Source organism: Oncorhynchus nerka, linkage group LG2 (assembly GCF_034236695.1).
Source record: "Oncorhynchus nerka isolate Pitt River linkage group LG2, Oner_Uvic_2.0, whole genome shotgun sequence".
NCBI classification, from domain to species: domain Eukaryota; kingdom Metazoa; phylum Chordata; class Actinopteri; order Salmoniformes; family Salmonidae; genus Oncorhynchus; species Oncorhynchus nerka.
This window is the reverse complement of record NC_088397.1, coordinates 80,089,722-80,109,315: the sequence shown is the minus strand read 5'-3', so window position 1 is coordinate 80,109,315 and position 19,594 is coordinate 80,089,722. Positions and strand designations below refer to the sequence as shown.

General features: G+C 43.9%; 1 protein-coding gene across 3 annotated transcripts in view; it reads right to left on the bottom strand.

The window, feature by feature from the left end:
• Positions 1–15,388, bottom strand: part of cast (calpastatin) — a 78,331-nt gene extending 62,943 nt beyond the window's left edge. For 2 of the 3 annotated variants that reach the window (XM_065003248.1, XM_065003337.1), the window contains exons 1-2: positions 15,253–15,388; positions 13,052–13,141 (exon numbers count right to left, since the gene is read on the bottom strand). In XM_065003248.1, coding sequence (XP_064859320.1) covers positions 13,052–13,141; positions 15,253–15,306 — 144 coding nt within the window. In that variant the 5' untranslated portion in view covers positions 15,307–15,388. Of the gene's footprint in view, positions 1–13,051; positions 13,142–14,483; positions 14,523–15,252 lie in introns of those variants that run through there. The other variant, XM_065003254.1, reaches the window with a different exon arrangement.
• Between the last annotated feature and the right edge of the window lie 4,206 nt (positions 15,389–19,594).

Below are 19,594 nucleotides of genomic sequence, written 5' to 3'. Positions count from 1 at the left end.
TGCATTTATACGGAGACTTGATTACACACAGGTGGATTGTATTTATCATCATTAGTCATTTAGGTCAACATTGGATCATTCAGAGATCCTCACTGAACTTCTGGAGAGAGTTTGCTGCACTGAAAGTAAAGGGGCTGAATAATTTTGCACGCCCAATTTTTCAGTTTTTGATTTGTTAAAAAAGTTTGAAATATCCAATAAATGTCATTCCACTTCATGATTGTGTCCCACTTGTTGTTGATTCTTCACAAAAAAATACAGTTTTATATCTTTATGTTTGAAGCCTGAAATGTGGCAAAAGGTCGCAAAGTTCAAGGGGGCCGAATACTTTCGCAAGGCACTGTATATTATCCAACGGTGCTATACATTTGGGTGAGGTTTTTTTCTTGCCTGAGTAGCCTCATTTCACTGCCAAAAATAAAATTAAACCATCTAGTGTTCAGCGAAATAACAACACAATGTCAAATACAAATGTTTTTTCTCGCCTGAATGATCTGAATCTAGGATTACAGGGACTTTCCGCAACTATATTCAACGCGGACAAAATTGAGGCTATGATTAAGAAGTTGGAGCTCTTCTCTGTCTGCATTAACAAGGACAACACACAGGTCCTTCCATCATTGTATGATTTTTTGTGTGCAAATGAACTCAACCTTTCGGACAATGTCAAATGTGATAAAGCGAAGCACCTTAGTGAGTTGTGTGCGCAATTACACAGGTACTTTCCCAAAACGGCTGACACAAACAACTAGATTTGTTATCCCTTTCATGCCCTGCCTCCAGTCCACTTACCGATATCTGAACAAGAGAGCCTCATCGAAATTGCAACAAGTTCTGTGAAAATTTAATCAGAAGCCACTGCCAGATTTCTGGATTGGGCTGCGCTCAAAGTATCCTGCCTTGGCAAATCGCGCTGTTAAGACACTGATCCCCTTTGCAATCACGTACCTATGTGAGAGTGGATTCTCGACCCTCACTAGAATGAAAACTAAATACAGGCACAGACTGTGTGGAAAATGATTTAAGACAGACTTTTTCCAATACAACCCAACATTGCAGAGTTATGTACATCATTTAAAGCACACCCTTTTCATTAACCTGTGGTGATTTATTCACACTTTGGGTTTTATGTAAGGTTTTATGTAAGATGGTTAAATAAAGAGCAAAATTATTGATTATTATTTGTGTGCTGGTCCTATAAGAACTCTTTGTCACTTCCCACAAGCCGGGTTGTGACACACTCATTCTCATGTTTAATAAATGTATAGCATAGTGTGTGTAGCAGGCTTACAATGATGGCAAAAAAACATTTGAGTGCGGGCTGACCCTAGTGCTAGAGGGGGTACGCAGCTGGAGGTTGAATGTTTGAAGGGGTACGGGACTATAAAAAGTTTGGGAACCACTGATCTAGAACAAGCGTAGCAGCTGAAACTATGCAATGTCCAGGTCTAAATCCAGACTGGTGAACATTTAGAATAGAATGAGAAGTTTAAAGTTATTAGCTGAGAGTTGGCCAAGGATTCTAAAACTTTGGAAAAGCAAGATAACTAACATCCAATTTCTCTACGTCAGAATGATCTCCTCCTTTGTGTAGGGGGGAGGACATGAGCCGTTTCCTAAATCTTAGGGATAACACCAGAAACAATTGTCAAGTTAATATAGGTTAATTATTCTGCAATAAGTAGGGATCAAGATAATCATTGATTTTTGCAAGGCACTTAGTACATCATATACATAAAATGGTTCAAATGAAACTAGAGAATGTGTATCTGGGATTGCATAATTGAATATAGTCTGTTTTGAGAGGTAAATAAGGTACTCCCAGAAACTATTCTTTCAAATTGATGGCCAGCTGAGGCAAAATGGTCATTTAAAAACACCAAATGGTGGCGTTTTGTTTCAGAGATTTGACTACTTTTGTCCACCAAGTGTCGGTAATAATCATTGTGAACTACCACCAGCTCGATTTGAGTCACTTGATAAGATATATTTAAATTAAAGTCAATAACATGAAGCAAATCTAAATTCACTGAAGGGAATTAGTGTGCACATATTTGAATGTTGTGCATGTATGTACTTTTGCATGTGCCCTCCATGCATGTCTGGGTGCGTTATTGAAAGCTAGAAGATTGTGACAGTCTGCTCTGGGGCAGGTTAGTGTCCACCCTGGTTCTATAAGGGCACAAGGTGAGACCCAGATGCAAACACGGGAGGCAGATGATTAGAGTCTTTGTAGTTTATTCATAATCCAAAAGGAGTAGGCAAGAGAATGGTCGTGGACAGGCAAAAGGTCAAAACCAATTCTGAGTCCAAGAGGTAAATAGTGGAAGACAGGCTCGATGTCAGGGCAGGCAGGTTGGTATGGTGTCCAGGAAAACAGGCAAGGGTCAAAACCGGGAAGACAAGAAAAATATAATAGAAAACACGCTGGTTGACATGAAAACATACAAGACGAACTGGAATAGAGAGACAGTAAACACAGGAATAAATACACTCTGGAAAATAAGCAACACCTGGAGGAGGTGGAGACAATCACAAGAACAGATGAAACAGATCCGTGCGTGACAGTACCCCCCTCCCCCTTTAGGGACGCCACCTGGCATCCTACCTGGGCACATACCTGGCTGACCAGGGTGTCGGTGGCGAGGGGAGAATTTTTTTAAATGTTTAATATTGGCGATGAAGGCCAGGTCCAGGATGTCTTTAGCAGGAACCCAGCACCTCTCCTCCGGACCATAACCCTCCCAGTCAACCAGGTACTAGAAACCCCTGCCCTGTGGTCGAACCCTCAGGAGGCGTCTCACCGTATATGCCGGCTGGCCATCGATGACCCAGGGGAGAGATGGGCCTAGAAAACGGAAGACAGAGGACTGTGAGACAAGGGCTTAATCCTGGACACATGAAGTAGGGTGAACACGGAGGGGACGGGGCAACAGCAGATGGACAGCAGTGGGACGAATGACTCTCGAAATGGGGAAAGGACCAATGAAACGGGGGAAAGTTTACAGGTCCCGGGTGCACAACCATACCCTCGGCCCGACAGCGAGGAGCCAGAGTCCGGTGGCGGTCTGCATGTCAACGATACCTGGAGGTTGTCTTAAGAAGAGCCACCCGAGCTCTTTTCCAGGTACGTCGACAGAGACGGACGAACATCTGGGCTGAAGGTATGTTGACCTCCACTTATTGCTCTGGAAAGAGCAGGGGCTGATATCCCACGGAGCATTCGAAGGGGGACAGTCCAGTAGCCGAGCAGAGGAGAGTGTTCCTGGCATATTCCATCCAGACCAGTTGCTGACTTGAGGTGATGGGGTTACTGGCAACAAGACACCGGAGTACCATCTTCATATCTTGCTTAGCTCGCGCCGACTGGCCGTTGGACTGGGGATGAAACCCGGAGGACTTGCTGGCTGACAACCTGATAAGGGTGCAGAACGCCATCCAGAACCGGGACGAAAACTGAGGACCCCGATCTGAGACAATGTCGACCGGAAGTCCATGGATTCGGAAGACGTTGAGCTGGGCCGTCTCCTTGGCGAAAGGTCATTTAGAAAGAGGGATAAAATGGGTGGCCTTGGAGAACCTGTCAACCACCATCAGGATTGGGGTGTTGCCATCTGACGGAGGAAGCCCGGTAACAAAATCCAGGGAAATATGGGACCAGGGGCGATGAGGAACAGGAAGTGTCTGACGGAGACCATACGGAGTTTGACATGTAGTCTTGCTTTGGGAACCCACCATGCATGCAGCGACAAAGGCCGAGACATCAGGAGCCATGGTGGGCCACCAGAAGCGCTGTCGGAGAAAAGCCAGGGTACGACGAGCACCAGGATGACAGTTAAGCCTGGAGGAGTGAGCCCATTCCAGGACTTGGGACCGAATCAGGAACGAACATCCGGTTAGCCAGGCCTCCCCAGAGTCCGGCTGGGAATGTTGTGCTTTGCGAAACAGAGCCTCAATACCGTAGACAACCGCAGCCGCCAAACATGAGACATTTTACCAGCTGATTAACTGTTGTCTCACCCGTTGTTGTCTTAGTTAACTCTCCAAATCAACACCTGTGATTACTTTATGCCTCGCTGTATGTCTCTCTCATATGTCAATATGCCTTGTATACTGTTGTTTAGGTTAGTTATCATTGTTTTAGTTTACAATGGAGCCCCTAGATCCACTCATTATACCTCTGATACCTCCTTTGTTCCACCTCCCACACATGCGGTGACCTCACCCATTATCACCAGCTTATCCAGAGATACAACCTCTCTTATCATCACTCAGTGCCTGGGCTTACCTCCGCTGTACCCGTACCCCACCATACCCCTGTCTGCACATTATGCCCTGAATCTATTCTACCACGCACAGAAATCTGCTCCTTTAATTCTTTGTCCCCAATGCTCTAGACGACCAGTTTTGATAGCCTTTAGCCATACCCTCATCCTACTCTGTTCCTCGGGTGATGTGGAGGTAAACCCAGGCCCTGCGTGTCCCCAGGCACCCTCATTTGTTGACTTCTGTGATTTCAATAAGCATTTCTCAACGGCTGACCATGCCTTCCTCCAGACTACTCCAACCCCGGCAAACAGCTCCGCCTCCCCTGCATCTACTCACCCAAGCCTCCCCAGCTTCTCCTTCACCCAAATACAGACAGCAGATGTTCTGAAAGAGCTACAAAACCTGGACCCGTACAAATCAGCTGGGCTAGACAATCTGGACCCTCTATTTCTAAAACAATCCACCGCCATTGTTGTAACTCCTATAACCAGCCTGTTCAATCACTCTTTCGTATCGTCCGAGATCCCTAAAGATTGGAAAGCTGCCACGGTCATCCCCCTCTTCAAAGGGGGTGACACCCTAGACCCAAATTGTTACCTATATCCATCCTGCCCTGCCTATCTAAAGTCTTCAAAAGCCAAGTTAATAAACAGATCACTGAACATTTCGAAATCCCACTGTACCTTCTACGCTATGCAATCCGGCTTCCGAGCCGGTCACGGATGCACCTCAACCCCGCTCAAGGTACTAAACGATATCATAACCGCCATCGATAAAAGACAGTACTGTGCAGCCGTCTTCATCGACCTGGCCAAGGCCTTCGACTCTGTCAATCACCGTATTCTTATCTTATATCTAATGACTGCCTTGCATGGTTCACCAACTACTTTGCAGACAGAGTTCAGTGTGTCAAATCGGAGGGCATGTTGTCCGGACCTCTGGCAGTCTCTTTGGGGGTACCACAGGGTTAAATTCTTGGCCCGACTCTTTTCTCTGTATATATCAATGATGTCGCTCTTGCTGCGGGCGATTCCCTGATCCACCTCTACGCAGATGACACCATTCTGTATACTTCTGGCCCTTCCTTGGACACTGTGCTAACTAACCTCCAAACGAGCTTCAATGCCATACAACACTCCTTCCGTGGCCTCCAACTGCTCTTAAACGCTAGTAAAACCAAATGCATGCTTTTCAAACGTTCGCTGCCCGCACCCGCCCGCCCGACTAGCATCACCACCCTGGACGGTTCCGACCTAGAATATGTGGACAACTATAACTACCTAGGTGTCTGGCTAGACTGTAAACTCTCCTTCCAGACTCATATTAAACATCTCCAATCAAATATATTAGCCCCTTATATTTATTTTCAGTATATGTTTAATGCAAGCAATAAGCATAATACATTATTGGTGGCCTCAGTGGCGGTGTGGTTCAGCACACATATGCCAGAGTCAGCATGGGTTCCAATCTAAGATCAACAAAATCGTTTTTGGATAAGCTCAAATGCACAAATATCTTGACAGCTTTATAAAATTAATTATTAAATCCTCATATAGGCTTACATTCCACAAGGATGACATCAAATGCCGGCATCAAACTGAAAGTACAGCAGTCAATCACCTGATGGCCCAAATCAGCTCATCAACTCGGCCAGGGAAACACAAACAGTAGCCTGTTATTGTTTTTCACACCTTTCATTGTTTGACAATGGATAGGCTAATGGCTGGCCTACAGAATGTATTGGAATATGATCTAATAACAAAGGGGATATTGCAACCATCGATGGCACTAGATTAACGCCAGCTGATGTCTTGTTAAACCATCAATACATGATAAATTCACCGGCACAGCTGATCTCAATTGCAAACATTATTGGTCACCTCATTCCAGATCCCTAAAAGATGCTGTCGGTGTTAGTCTAGCTTGCAACCAAAGTCTTTCAAGATATGTTCGCCCTCTGGTTGGTTTTATCATCGGAGTGTAGCCTGCTGTTATTATTTTATTTGTGTCCTATACATGTTATCCATTAAATACAACTGTCTTTAAAATAAAAGTGTCTGGTATGGTCATTTCTTATCAAGATCGGGGGTTTTGTTTTAAATCTGATATTATAGGCCTGTGTGTAATTTGTTTTGATAGGCTAGGGTAGGCTATAGTTTAGGTGTAGCCTGCTGTACGGCTGCATTTTGGATAAACTTGACATCTGTATGTCGTAGTGGAGACCAATATCTATCTTGTCTTATTTAGCTTTATGAAACGCCACATGTTAATATGTATGGATGCATTTCAGATACATTTGTATAGATCGGAATGTTGTTGTAACATGACCTACAGGCCAACAATAGCAGTAGAACATGTATTAATAATCTGTCTTGTGCTTTTTTTAACCAGCTGGCACTGGTCGAGTGACTCGACTGCCCCTGCACGGAAAGAAAACTGTAGGTTTTCAAGCTCATTTGAATTTCATGATGCGCAGAAAAATATCTGTGACAAAAGAATGATCAAATTAAGACCCAACATCTGTACTGGGCTGTGTTCCCTTGGCCTGGGCTGCGTGTTTCTGTCTGTGTAACTGGAGTCTTGGGTGAAGTGGGGCTCCTCACTATATTTAGATACATGTCGTTCATTACAGTCCCATACTGCTCAAATCCCACCAGACCTGGAACCACTGCCAAACGCTATGTCATAAGTCCCCTGGTCCCATCATAAGTCCCTTCAGCTAGAAATGAATACAGATCTATTCAGGAGTATTTCTGTCTGTAATAAAGCCCTTTTGTAGGGAAAAACTCATTCTGATTGGCTGGGCCTGGCTCCTCAGTGGGTCATCCTATGCCATCCCAGGCCCACCCATGCCCAGTCATGTGAAATCCATAGATTAGGGCCTCATTTATTTATTTAGATTGACTGATTTCCTTATATGTACTGTAACTCAACAAAATCTTAAAAATTTAGACTAAAAACTTGTACAGAAGTAAGAACCAAAAAAACAAAGTCCCAGAGAGCCTTGTGAACCCAAATCACTGAGATGGCTAAAGAAAGGGATCCCATCAAGTGGATGGTGAAATTAGACCATTTCAAGGACAGCTTTTTTCCATCTACGTAACATTGCAAAAATCAGAAACTTTCTGTCCAAAAATGATGCAGAAGCATTAATCCATGCTTTTGTCACTTCTAGGTTAGACTACTGCAATGCTCTACTTTCCGGCTACCCGGATAAAGCACTAAATAAACTTCAGTTGGTGCTAAATACGGCTGCTAGAATCCTGACTAGAACCAAAAAATGTGATCATATTACTCCAGTGCTAGCCTCTCTACACTGGCTTCCTGTCAAAGCAAGGGCTGATTTCAAGGTTTTACTGCTAACCTACAAAGCATTACATGGGCTTGCTCCTACTTATCTCTCTGATTTGGTCCTGCCGTACATACCTACACGTACGCTACGGTCACAAGACGCAGGCCTCCTAATTGTCCCTAGAATTTTTAAGCAAACAGCTGGAGGCAGGGCTTTCTCCTATAGAGCTCCATTTTTATGGAACGGTCTGCCTACCCATGTCAGAGACGCAAACTCGGTCCATGTCTTTACTGAAGACTCATCTCTTCAGTGGGTCATATGATTGAGTGTAGTCTGGCCCAGGAGTGGGAAGGTGAACGGAAAGGCTCTAGAGCAGTGGTCACCAAACTACGGCCCGCGGGCCGGATACGGCCCGTCAGCACATTTGGCCCGGCCCTCTGAACAATACCAGAGACGCTATCGAATTTTTTTCCTATTTGGCCTCCAGAAAAAAAATCCTAGGCCCGGCCCTGTCAAAGAGAGAACGGAATAATGGCGAAAAGGTTAGGTAAGAGAAAAATTGATTCAGAATGCAGGGTATTTAACCTGCAGTGGACAAACGATTTTTTTTTTGTTCAATGCAAAGAAAAGGCTGTTTGTCTCATCTGTCAAGAGACGGTGGCGGTATTCAAAGAATACAATCTTCGCCGACACTATGAATCCCGTCACAAAGACAAGTACGATAGCTTGCAAGGCCAAATACGAGCAGACAAACTCTCAAAGCTAAAAAGTGGACTACTATCTCACCAGGCATCCGTTCGGGCCAGCTTTCGGGTTGCTAAACTGATAGCAAGAAGCGGTAAGCCTTTCACTGACGGAGAGTTTGTTAAGAAATGTATGGATGCTGTCGCGGAGGAGGTGTGTCCCGAGAAGAAAGATGCATTTAATGCCGTAAGTCTGTCGGCGAGTACAATCACCAGACGCGTTGAAGAAATCGGGAGTAATGTATATGCCCAGCTGCAGCAGAAGACGAAAGAATTTGACTTTTTTTCATTAGCACTGGATGAGAGCACGGACGTGCAAGACACAGCGCAACTGCTCATTTTTATTTGTGGAGTTAGCGCAACCTTTGAGATATGCGAGGAGCTGGCAGCCCTCCAAAGTCTCAAAGGGACTACAACGGGAGAGGATATTTTTGACAAAGTGTGCCAAACCATGGAGAAGTTGGACCTGGACTGGTCAAAGCTAGCTAGCATCACGACTGACGGGGCTCCTAGCATGGTGGGCGAAACTCGCGGTCTAATAGGACGCATGAACCGGGAGTTGGAAAAAAGGGGTCTCACCGCCCCGCTACGAGTCCACTGCCTAATTCACCAGCAAGCACTGTGCTGCAAAGTGTTGAAGTGGGATTCTGTAATGAAGGTTGTGGTGTCGTGCATAAACTTCATCAGAGCAAAGGGACTTAAACACAGGCAGTTCCAAGAATTCCTGTCTGAACTGGAGTCTACGCACGGAGATGTGCTGTACTACACAGAGGTCAGATGGCTGAGCCGGGGCAGAGTTTTGAGGCGTTTTTACGAGCTGCTACCCGAAATTAACGCATTTCTTCATTTAAAAGACAAAACGGTCCCAGAGCTGATCGACCCAGAATGGAAATGGCACCTCGCATTTTTAACAGACGTGACAGAAATACTTAACAGCCTTAACTTGCAGCTACAAGGCGAGGGGAAACTCATTTGCGACATGTATTCACACATAAAAGCATTTGAGGTGAAATTAGCGCTGCTTTTGGAACAAGTGAAAAAGCGCAACTTCGTCCATCTTCCTGCTACCCAAAACCTGTCGACAGAGAACCCAGCGGTCCCGTTCCCAGCTGAAAAGTGCTTGGAAGCACTGGAAATGCTGAAGGCGGAGTTCGGTGGGCGATTCAGTGAACTACATGTTCATGCAAAAGAAATCCGTCTTTTTCAGAACCCCTTTGTTGCCGACATTGATGAAGCCCAGCCTTCATATCAGTTTGAGTTGGCTGAGTTACAGAACTGTGATGTTCTGAAAGACGCATTCAAGCCCAACAGTCTCATTGACTTCTATGCCGCCCTCCCAAACGACACATATCCAAACATCAAAAAACACGCAATGAAAATGTCCACAGTTTTTGGCAGCACGTATATCTGCGAGAAAACCTTTTCTCGCATGAAACTGCTGAAAACCCCGATGAGATCAAGATTGACAGATGAACATTTGCATCAGTGCTTGAGACTGGCTGTAACTAGAATGGAACCTGATATTCAACTTCTCACCAGCCAGATGCAGGCCCACAGTTCACACTGATGAACATACATAGGTAAGCTCACTTTTCTGACTTGAATGAGTCATTCTGAGCATAAACAAATATAATCATAATAAAATCTACTGGGATAAAATCCATCTTTACAACCATACTGGTAGTGAAATGTATTGTGCTGTGTAGGTGCTGTATCACTTAGTTCAGTTTCTCAACCTGCTTCTTTTGTGGTTTTCACAGGGAAGTTGATGAGAGAGAGCTGCAAACAGCGGTGTCTACAAGCCTACTGGAACCTACAAAAGGATTATAAGGAAGGAACACAAGAACTTTAAGAGACTGCTCATATGTGTCAGAGAGATTCTGCTCTGACAACTGAGCTGAACTTTTATCTGTTAAGATTGTGCATGGCACGACAGAAAGTTAATGTTCCATGGCTTTTTTTTCTATGAAGAACCCAGAGAGAGTTATTTAGTTATTATTTATTTCCTGTTTTTTCTGTGAAGAACTCAGAGAGGGTTATTTAGTTATTATTTATTTCATTAATAGTGTTATTATTTGTTTCCTGACTTTTTTTCTGTAAAGAACCTGGAAAGGGTTATTTGGTTATGTGTGGCTTTCTGGAAAACAATAAATTTTTTAAGCTCCCCTACGATCGTCACACTTTTTCTGTTACAAACTGACACCGGCCCCCCATCAGAGAAGGGAAAAGTTATGTGGCCCTCACAGGAAAAAGTTTGGGGACCCCTGCTCTAGAGCAACGAACCACCCTTGCTGTCTCTGCCTGGCCGGTTCCCCTCTTTCCACTGGGATTCTCTGCCTCTAACCCTATTACAGGGGCTGAGTCACTGGCTTACTGGGGCTCTCTCATGCCGTCCCTGGAAGGGGTGCGTCACCTGAGTGGGTTGATTCACTGATGTGGTCATCCTGTCTGGGTTGGCGCCCCCCCTTGGGTTGTGCCATGGCGGAGATCTTTGTGGGCTATACTCAGCCTTGTCTCAGGATGGTAAGTTGGTGGTTGAAGATGTCCCTCTAGTGGTGTGGGGGCTGTGCTTTGGCAAAGTGGGTGGGGTTATATCCTTCCTGTTTGGCCCTGTCCGGGGGTGTCCTCGGATGGGGCCACAGTGTCTCCTGACCCCTCCTGTCTCAGCCTCCAGTATTTATGCTGCAGTAGTTTGTGTCGGGGGGCTAGGGTCAGTTTGTTATATCTGGAGTACTTCTCCTGTCCTATTCGGTGTCCTGTGTGAATCTAAGTGTGCGTTCTCTAATTCTCTCCTTCTCTCTTTCTTTCTCTCTCTCGGAGGACCTGAGCCCTAGGACCATGCCCCAGGACTACCTGACATGATGACTCCTTGCTGTCCCCAGTCCACCTGGCCGTGCTGCTGCTCCAGTTTCAACTGACCTGAGCCCTAGGACCATGCCCCAGGACTACCTGACATGATAACTCCTTGCTGTCCCCAGTCCACCTGGCCGTGCTGCTGCTCCAGTTTCAACTGTTCTGCCTTATTATTATACGACCATGCTGGTCATTTATGAACATTTGAACATCTTGGCCATGTTCTGTTATAATCTCCACCCGACACAGCCAGAAGAGGACTGGCCACCCCACATAGCCTGGTTCCTCTCTAGGTTTCTTCCTAGGTTTTGGCCTTTCTAGGGAGTTTTTCCTAGCCACTGTGCTTCTACACCTGCATTGCTTGCTGTTTGGGGTTTTAGGCTGGGTTTCTGTACAGCACTTTGAGATATCAGCTGATGTACGAAGGGCTATATAAATAAATTTGATTTGATTTGATTAGCCGCCTGCATGACCACCTGTTGCACCACTCATTCCTGTAACTGAGCACATGCCTCTTTACCCCACTCGAGGGCGATAAAGTCTCCAGAGTTAAAGTCTGGCTGTTGACTCCCAGGCTAACACTGTACAGTTCTGTGAAAAAGTATTTGCCCATTTTCTAATTTTATCTACTTTAGCATATTTTTAATCCTGAAATTCAAATCTTCAACCAAACCCTAATATCGAGGGAGCCTGAGTGAACAAATAACACAACAATTGCATAATTATTTCATTTATTTCATAAACAAAGATATGCAACACCCAATGCCCCTGTGTGAAAAAGTAATTGCCCCCTTACACTCAATAACTGGTTGTGCCACTTTTAGATCCAACCAAAAGCTTCCTGTAGTTGTTGATCCGTCTCTCACGTCGTTGTGGAGGATTTTGTCCGACTCATCCATGCAGAACTGCTTTAACTCAGTGATATTTGTGAGTTTCCAAGCATGAGATACTCGTTTCACGTCCTGCCACAACATCTCAATTGGGATTAGGTCTTGTCTTTGACTAGGCCATTCCAAAGCTTAAAATTTGTTGCACTTTTTGTTCGTGGTCCCCCATTTTAGAAGAGCAAAAGTATTGGGACTAATTCAACTACGTGTATTAAAATAGTTCAAATGAAAGTATTTGGTCCCATAAATTTACAGCCAAAAGGACAGAAAATGCTTCACTGTCCTGTCACATCTGCTCCTGCAATGCCCTCTAGTGCTCATCCTGTGTCTCCTTGACCTGCCACCACTCCCCCAGCGCTCTCTCCTTCTGTGTGTGTGTGTGTGTGGGGGGCGGATTCAGGGCAGATCCCCACCAGCTGCAACCTGTTCCCTAATCAAGACCTCTGCATATACTCAGTCCTGCCTCATCCACACTGCCAGATCGTAATCTCTGCTCAGTCAGTCCATGTTTCTAGCTGGTTGTTCCTGGTTTCCCTTGCCTGACGCTGTTTTCCGCTCCGCTACAGTTCTGTCCGCTCTGACTCTGGTCCCTGTCTCCAGTCCGACTTCTTGTCAGTCCTGCTACTCTGTCCTGGATTCCCCACTCTACGGCTCCCTTGGATTCCACTCCGGACCTGTTCACTGTGGTCCTACACCTCTCGCTCCAGCCTCAGCCTCCGCACCTGGTTTCCTGCAACCCGCCTTAGCTTCCCTTGGCCTGCACTCAATCTTTCCCCTGTGTTTCAATAAATACCTTGGTTACCTCATCCCAGTCTCCGCATCGGAGTCTGCTCTTGGGTTCACCTGTTCTGCTCCGCGTGAAAACTTTTTCACGACACTGTAGGTCTTTAGTTCTCAGTCAGTTATTCATCACATAAGTGTAGTTGAGTGCACCACATCTGCACTAACAGTGGTAATTGGCATGTGTATCCGCACCATGATGTGATCATTGTTTTGAAGGGTCTTACCTGAGCCTTAGAGGCTGCAGCAGCTTGAGTATTATAGGGCCTGTCATCCACCTGCTGCTCTCCAAGTGTGGTACTAGAAGCTGTTCTCTGCTGCAAAATACACACACATGTCCCTGTTCAGAAAGCTATACTGGAAATATATAAATACTAGTTTAAATTATTTAAAACAAATCCCTAAAATACATTTTTTGATACTAGGTGCATTAATTCTATTAACTGGGAATTGTACAAATATTGAATTCAATTGAATTTCACAGATTAAATGTTTTTACAATTCCATTCAAACAGTCCAAACAATTTAATTCCAATTCAATTCCAATTCTGTGAAGATTGTTGAAATTCAAATTGAAATACAATAACTAACTGTACCCTTGGAACGTTCTAAGGTCTGCTCTTGTTGTTGGCTATCTACCCGAGCATTCCGTTACAGCCACAGAAAACCACCTGGGTCTGGGAAGGAAGTGGTCATCTCCACCTATTGTTGTCTGATAGGTTACTAGCATTGTTTTGGATATTACAGTAAAGTCCCTAACTTTCAGTAAAGCCATAATTGTTATGAAGCCAATGAAGTAATGCTCCATTTTCTTTGAAAGCCAGGATCGTCGGTTTGATTCCTGATGGGGCCACCCATACAAAAACATCTATGCACGCATGACTAAGTCTCTTTGGATAAAAGCATCTGCTAAATGCCATTTATTATTAATATTATTATACCCATTTATTATATTCTAAGAGTGACATGTACCTGTCATAACAGCCAACATCAAGCCAACTAACATAACCCTGTCAAATTATACTGTAAAAAGTTCAATCAAAATTCAGATGGTGGTATGTAACTGCCATATTGGTGTCACAAATTATTTTTTATTTAACCTTTATTAACAAAAAATGATCTCCTTATGTACCAATAAGTGCAAGTGAAGATGTAAATAACAAATAATGAATCTGTCTCAACTTGAACTTGCACACTCAGGAGATGTTCAGAGACTGGATATACTGTAATGTTTAATCCAAATAAGAGTTAAAGGTAATTGAGTGATCAACACCAATGTCTCTCCATACCTGTAAAATTCCAAGCAATGGTGCCTGCAGCTGAATGTGTATTTTATCATATCTAAAGTTTAAACAGTCACACACCCTACTAAATAATGTTCTAGCCTGCCAAGAAATGTGTCCCAACCCTTTTTTATGCTACATAACATGTGATTCATTTCACATCACAGCTTCTTGTGTATTCTACTACTCATTGTAAACTAATACATCAACTTTACCAAGACAATAGTTGGAATGGCTGTTTTGTTTCCAACAGTGGAAGTATTTTAAGTGTCTAAAATAATGCTGCCTCACATGCCCAGATATATTACTGCCTGAAGGATGTTATGTTAATTTAGACGTTGAATGAGAAATAGCTGGCTAATAGCCATATACTCACAAGGCAGCATCCAATAGGCAGCATACGCCATGGGAAAAACGGTGAGAAGCAGTTAAGATGAGAAGAATCGACTATAGCCTACGGATACCTCTGTCCGAACATGTGTAGCCTCTAGTCTAGCCTGTTTCTCGTGTCTTTTTTAAGCAGAATTATTTCCCATACGTTTCGGGAACATAACCACTCCCTTATGTTCAAACAATGTTACATTAGACTGATAACGATCTTACCCTAAACGAAGTGTCTATATGGGGCGGTTGTGGTGATGTCAAGAGACTGCTAGGTTTGCATTCTACGGCATATAGCTTTGTCTTTTTAGATACGTTTAACCGACGAGTCTATCGTTTCCGCAAAACCAATTGACAGTCGAGTGTAGAACTGCATTCACAGCCTTTCATCCAAAACCATAATACGTGTTTTGGGTTGCGCAATTCGTGCGTAATGCAAAAACACGTTTTTTTAAAGCCTCAAACAAAGCCAGATTCTTGTAATATAGCATATTCCTTTATCCATAAGGATATCAGCAAATCGTTTCTCAAAGTTTGTCACAAAAAGTACGACATCTACCTGGCTACATGTTAGATGACGCCAATTGAGGCAAAACTCGCGCTTACTCTTCGGACATTCCTGCATACAAACGCATGCATGTGTTGGAACGTTGCTTTATCGATTGCACAGTTATGGCCACCTCTAGGTCTAGGTCTCTTAATTTTAAAAAGTTGACTGAAAAAGTAGCCTAAACTGCAAAAATAATTTTAAACGGAAAACTCACCTCCTGTGACTTTTTATGATGGCCATGGGCATGGCTTCTCTTTTTGTGCGGCATTGCTGGAACGCAAATATCTTATTTTCTATTGCCAAAGGTTAACGGTGGCCCAACAGATATACTTCTGTGAACAGAATGAGTCAAATCTGCCCCTCTGGTGGGAAAGTACTTGCCCCTCCCGCCAAGAACTATTTCTTCACCTATGTTTTTGCTACGTTGCCTATGACAAAATATATTTGCTCAAATGAAATCAGTGTGTGTGTGTGAGTAAATCGGGGGGTTTAAGTGCTTAAAGGGGCAATATCCAGTTATTACATCAATTTTTATCAAATGTTATACTTTTAAATTAATGATATGTAACCATTGATTCTTGAAGAATATAAATGCCTCATGAGTTTAGTTCGACTGTAGTACCCCATCAAAACCCCAAATATACGCTTGTTTTACTTCAATGCTTGTAAACAAAGTAAATGTAAACAAACACTACATAGCCTCAAAAAAACTATACGTTTGCTATCATGGATCGTCAGATTGCATCCATAGCTCTGTCTATGAATTTGAGATTAGTTACATTTCTCCGGCCCCATTCCCCAGCTTTTTACCGAAACAGGCTTCAACTGCTGATTAACGCTTTACGAAACTGAGGCTTTTGTATTTAGTTTCTTATCAGATATTACCCCTCCTTGCTGTAGTTCCCCAGTAACTGTAATAGCTCAACAAACCACCCATAACACACACACAGTAGCCTAATTTGAAACCACATCCCAATCATGTGTTTAGTGGAGTAAAAAAGTAAGACAGGGAAGGGTCAAAGCCAAATCCTCAAGCATAGGTTACATTTGGTATCCTGAGTGGCGCACCGTTTAAGCGCACTGCATCTCTGTGCTTCAATTATCACTCACAATTGGTTTGGCTGGTATACGCCGTCATTGTAAATACGAATTTGTTCTTAACTGACTTGCCAGAATAAATAAATAAAATAAAACATCTATATAGGAACATATATCTGATCTGTCAAATCAAATCAATCAAATCAAATGTATTTATATAGCCCTTCGTACATCAGCTGATATCTCAAAGTGCTGTACAGAAACCCAGCCTAAAACCCCAAACAGCAAGCAATGCAGGTGTAGAAGCACGGTGGCTAGGAAAAACTCCCTAGAAAGGCCAAAACCTAGGAAGAAACCTAGAGAGGAACCAGGCTATGTGGGGTGGCCAGTCCTCTTCTGGCTGTGCCGGGTGAAGATTATAACAAAACATGGCCAAGATGTTCAAATATTCATAAATGACCAGCATGGTCCAATAATAATAAGGCAGAACAGTTGAAACTGGAGCAGCAGCACGGTCAGGTGGACTGGGGACAGCAAGGAGTCATCATGTCAGGTAGTCCTGAGGCATGGTCCTAGGGCTCAGGTCCTCCGAGAGAGAGAAAGAAAGAGAGAATTAGAGAGAGCACACTTACGTTCACACAGGACACCGAATAGGACAGGAGAAGTACTCCAGATATAACAAACTGACCCTAGCCCCTGACACATAAACTACTGCAGCATAAATACTGGAGGCTGAGACAGGAGGGGTCAGGAGACACTGTGGCCCCGTCCGAGGACACCCCCGGACAGGGCCAAACAGGAAGGATATAACCCCACCCACTTTGCCAAAGCACAGCCCCCACACCACTAGAGGGATATCTTCAACCACCAATTTATCATCCTGAGACAAGGCTGAGTATAGCCCACAAAGATCTCCGCCACGGCACAACCCAAGGGGGGGGGGGGGGCAACCCAGACAGGATGATCATGTCAGTGACTCAACCCACTCAGGTGACGCACCCCTCCCAGGGACGGTATGAGAGAGCCCCAGTAAGCCAGTGACTCAGCTCCTGTAATAAGGTTAGAGGCAGAGAATCCCAGTGGAAAGAGGGGAACCGGCCAGGCAGAGACAGCAAGGGCGGTTCGTTGCTCCAGAGCCTTTCCGTTCACCTTCCCACTCCTGGGCCAGACTACCCTCAATCATATGACCCATTGAAGAGATGAGTCTTCAGTAAAGACTTAAAGGTTGAGACCGAGTTTGCGTCTCTGACATGGGTAGGCAGACCGTTCCATAAAAATGGAGCTCTATAGGATAAAGCCCTGCCTCCAGCTGTTTGTTTAGAAATTCTAGGGACAATTAGGAGGCCTGCGTCTTGTGACCGTAGCGTAAGTTTAGTTATGTACGGCAGGACCAAATCAGAGGGATAGGTAGGAGCAAGCCCATGTAATGCTTTGTAGGTTAGCAGTAAAACCTTGAAATCAGCCCTTGCTTTGACAGGAAGCCAGTGTAGGGAGGCTAGCACTGGAGTAATATGATCAAATTTTTGGGTTCTAGTCAGGATTCTAACAGCCGTATTTAGCACTAACTGAAGTTTATTTAGTGCTTTATCCGGGTAGCCGGAAAGTAGAGCATTGCAGTAGTCTAACCTAGAAGTGACAAAAGCATGGATTAATGCTTCTGCATCATTTTTGGACAGAAAGTTTCTGATTTTTGCGATGTTCAAACAACTGATGTGGCTCTACCTATATGCTCTTTATGCAATCACATGTTATTGATGACAGCTTCACTAGTGTATTGTTGGTCTAATAGTCAGTTGTCTTTTTATCTAGATTGTGGATTTTTCTTTCTTTCGCTTAGGCTACTAAATGGAAAGAGAAGTTCTCTCGGTTATAAACATACTCTTGGAGCTTTCACAGTCTTTCAGACCAGAGTGAGAAGCCACACCCCGTAATTACAGAGAACGTAGTCACCGATTACGCTCCCAGTAGGAGTTCTATCGGTTATGCCACCTGGTGGTATTCAATGATACTGGTTAGCGCGGGGATGTTTCGTCATGGATATTCCCACACATTTGATCTAAATTCACAAATGAATCGTTATATTCTCAACACAAACACCTGCGATAAAGCTTCCTCAAAAACGGAAGCGTTTTGAGGTTTAAAGTCCGTAAGGGGTGTTGTGTCTTATGTACGACTTCATTTGGGTAGCCAACAAAATACTTTTTCACAAATATAACTTTGAATCCACAACTCAACAACATCCTTGGTGTAATGGCTAAGATGTTAGACTGACAGTCCTAGGTATACGGATAAAATACAGTAATTGGTTGCAGGTATAGTGATGCTTCCACAGGCAGCAGCATGGGAGTTTTGTCCAGGTGCAATTTGACAATTTAACTGTTCTACTTTTATTTGTTTCAACGCTAATATTCTTACCATTTTCCCCCAAAACACTGTTTAGGTCTTAATTTGGCCAATTGCTGCAGTGGTGTTACTGATTTAACCCTACAGACATTTCATAGCGTTTGTCCATTTGCTTAAATGCTCCTCATTTGGAACATGGAAAAAATGCTTATACATTTCTATATAATATCAGTAAAACGTGAAAAATCACATGAGCATATGGTGCTCAATATAAAACAACATTTGTAGCACAGGTTACTTCCAATGTAATATGTGGAACGTGTTGAGGGCACTTCATCAGAAGGGTTGGGTTTGGGAATGAAGCAGTGAAGCCCACTGCCCCACCCCCTGGTGTTCAGACAAGAGAGAGAAACATGCGTCACCAGCGAGTGTGTGAACATCAATGTGTGACCCAGGGATCAGATGTGTGTGTCTGTGTGTGCACGCGAGCTTGCAGGAGAAAATATGACGATGAATCTCTTTTTTATTTTTCATTTAACTTTTATTTAACTAGGCAAGTCAGTTAAGAACAAATTATTATTTACAATGACGGCCTAGGAACAGTGGGTTTAACTGCCTGTTCAGGGGCAGAACGACAGATTTTGACCTTGCCAGCGCAGGGATTCAATCCACCAACCTTTCGGTTAATGGCCCAACATTCTAACCACTAGGCACCTGCCGGCCTCGAATCTCTTTTCACCTGAGGGATACCGTCTGTAAGATATGGTTGCTCTTCAGAACTCACTGTTCCTTCACAGTCCTGTCATAAGAATGGCACAACCTCTGTTATAACTTGTTATAATATCGTGTCAGTTAATGACAACACATAAATTACTTGTGGCTGTACACATCCTTCGGATGAAATGTCCAACCGAGGTATTACAGAGTATGAAGTGTCCTGGCTAAACATGCCCCTTTTTCTGGTCACGTTCTTAGCTGACTACATTGCAGACACATTTGTATTTGTTTGTCAGTTAGTCAGATGCTCTTATCCAGAGCGACTTACAGTAGTGAGAGCCTACATTTTCATACTTTTTTCCTGACACATGCCAGATGTCACAACGCCTGGATAGGTGTTTAACATGTCAGATAACCACATATGATATAGCAATCTGAGGCCCGACTACCCATTCAAT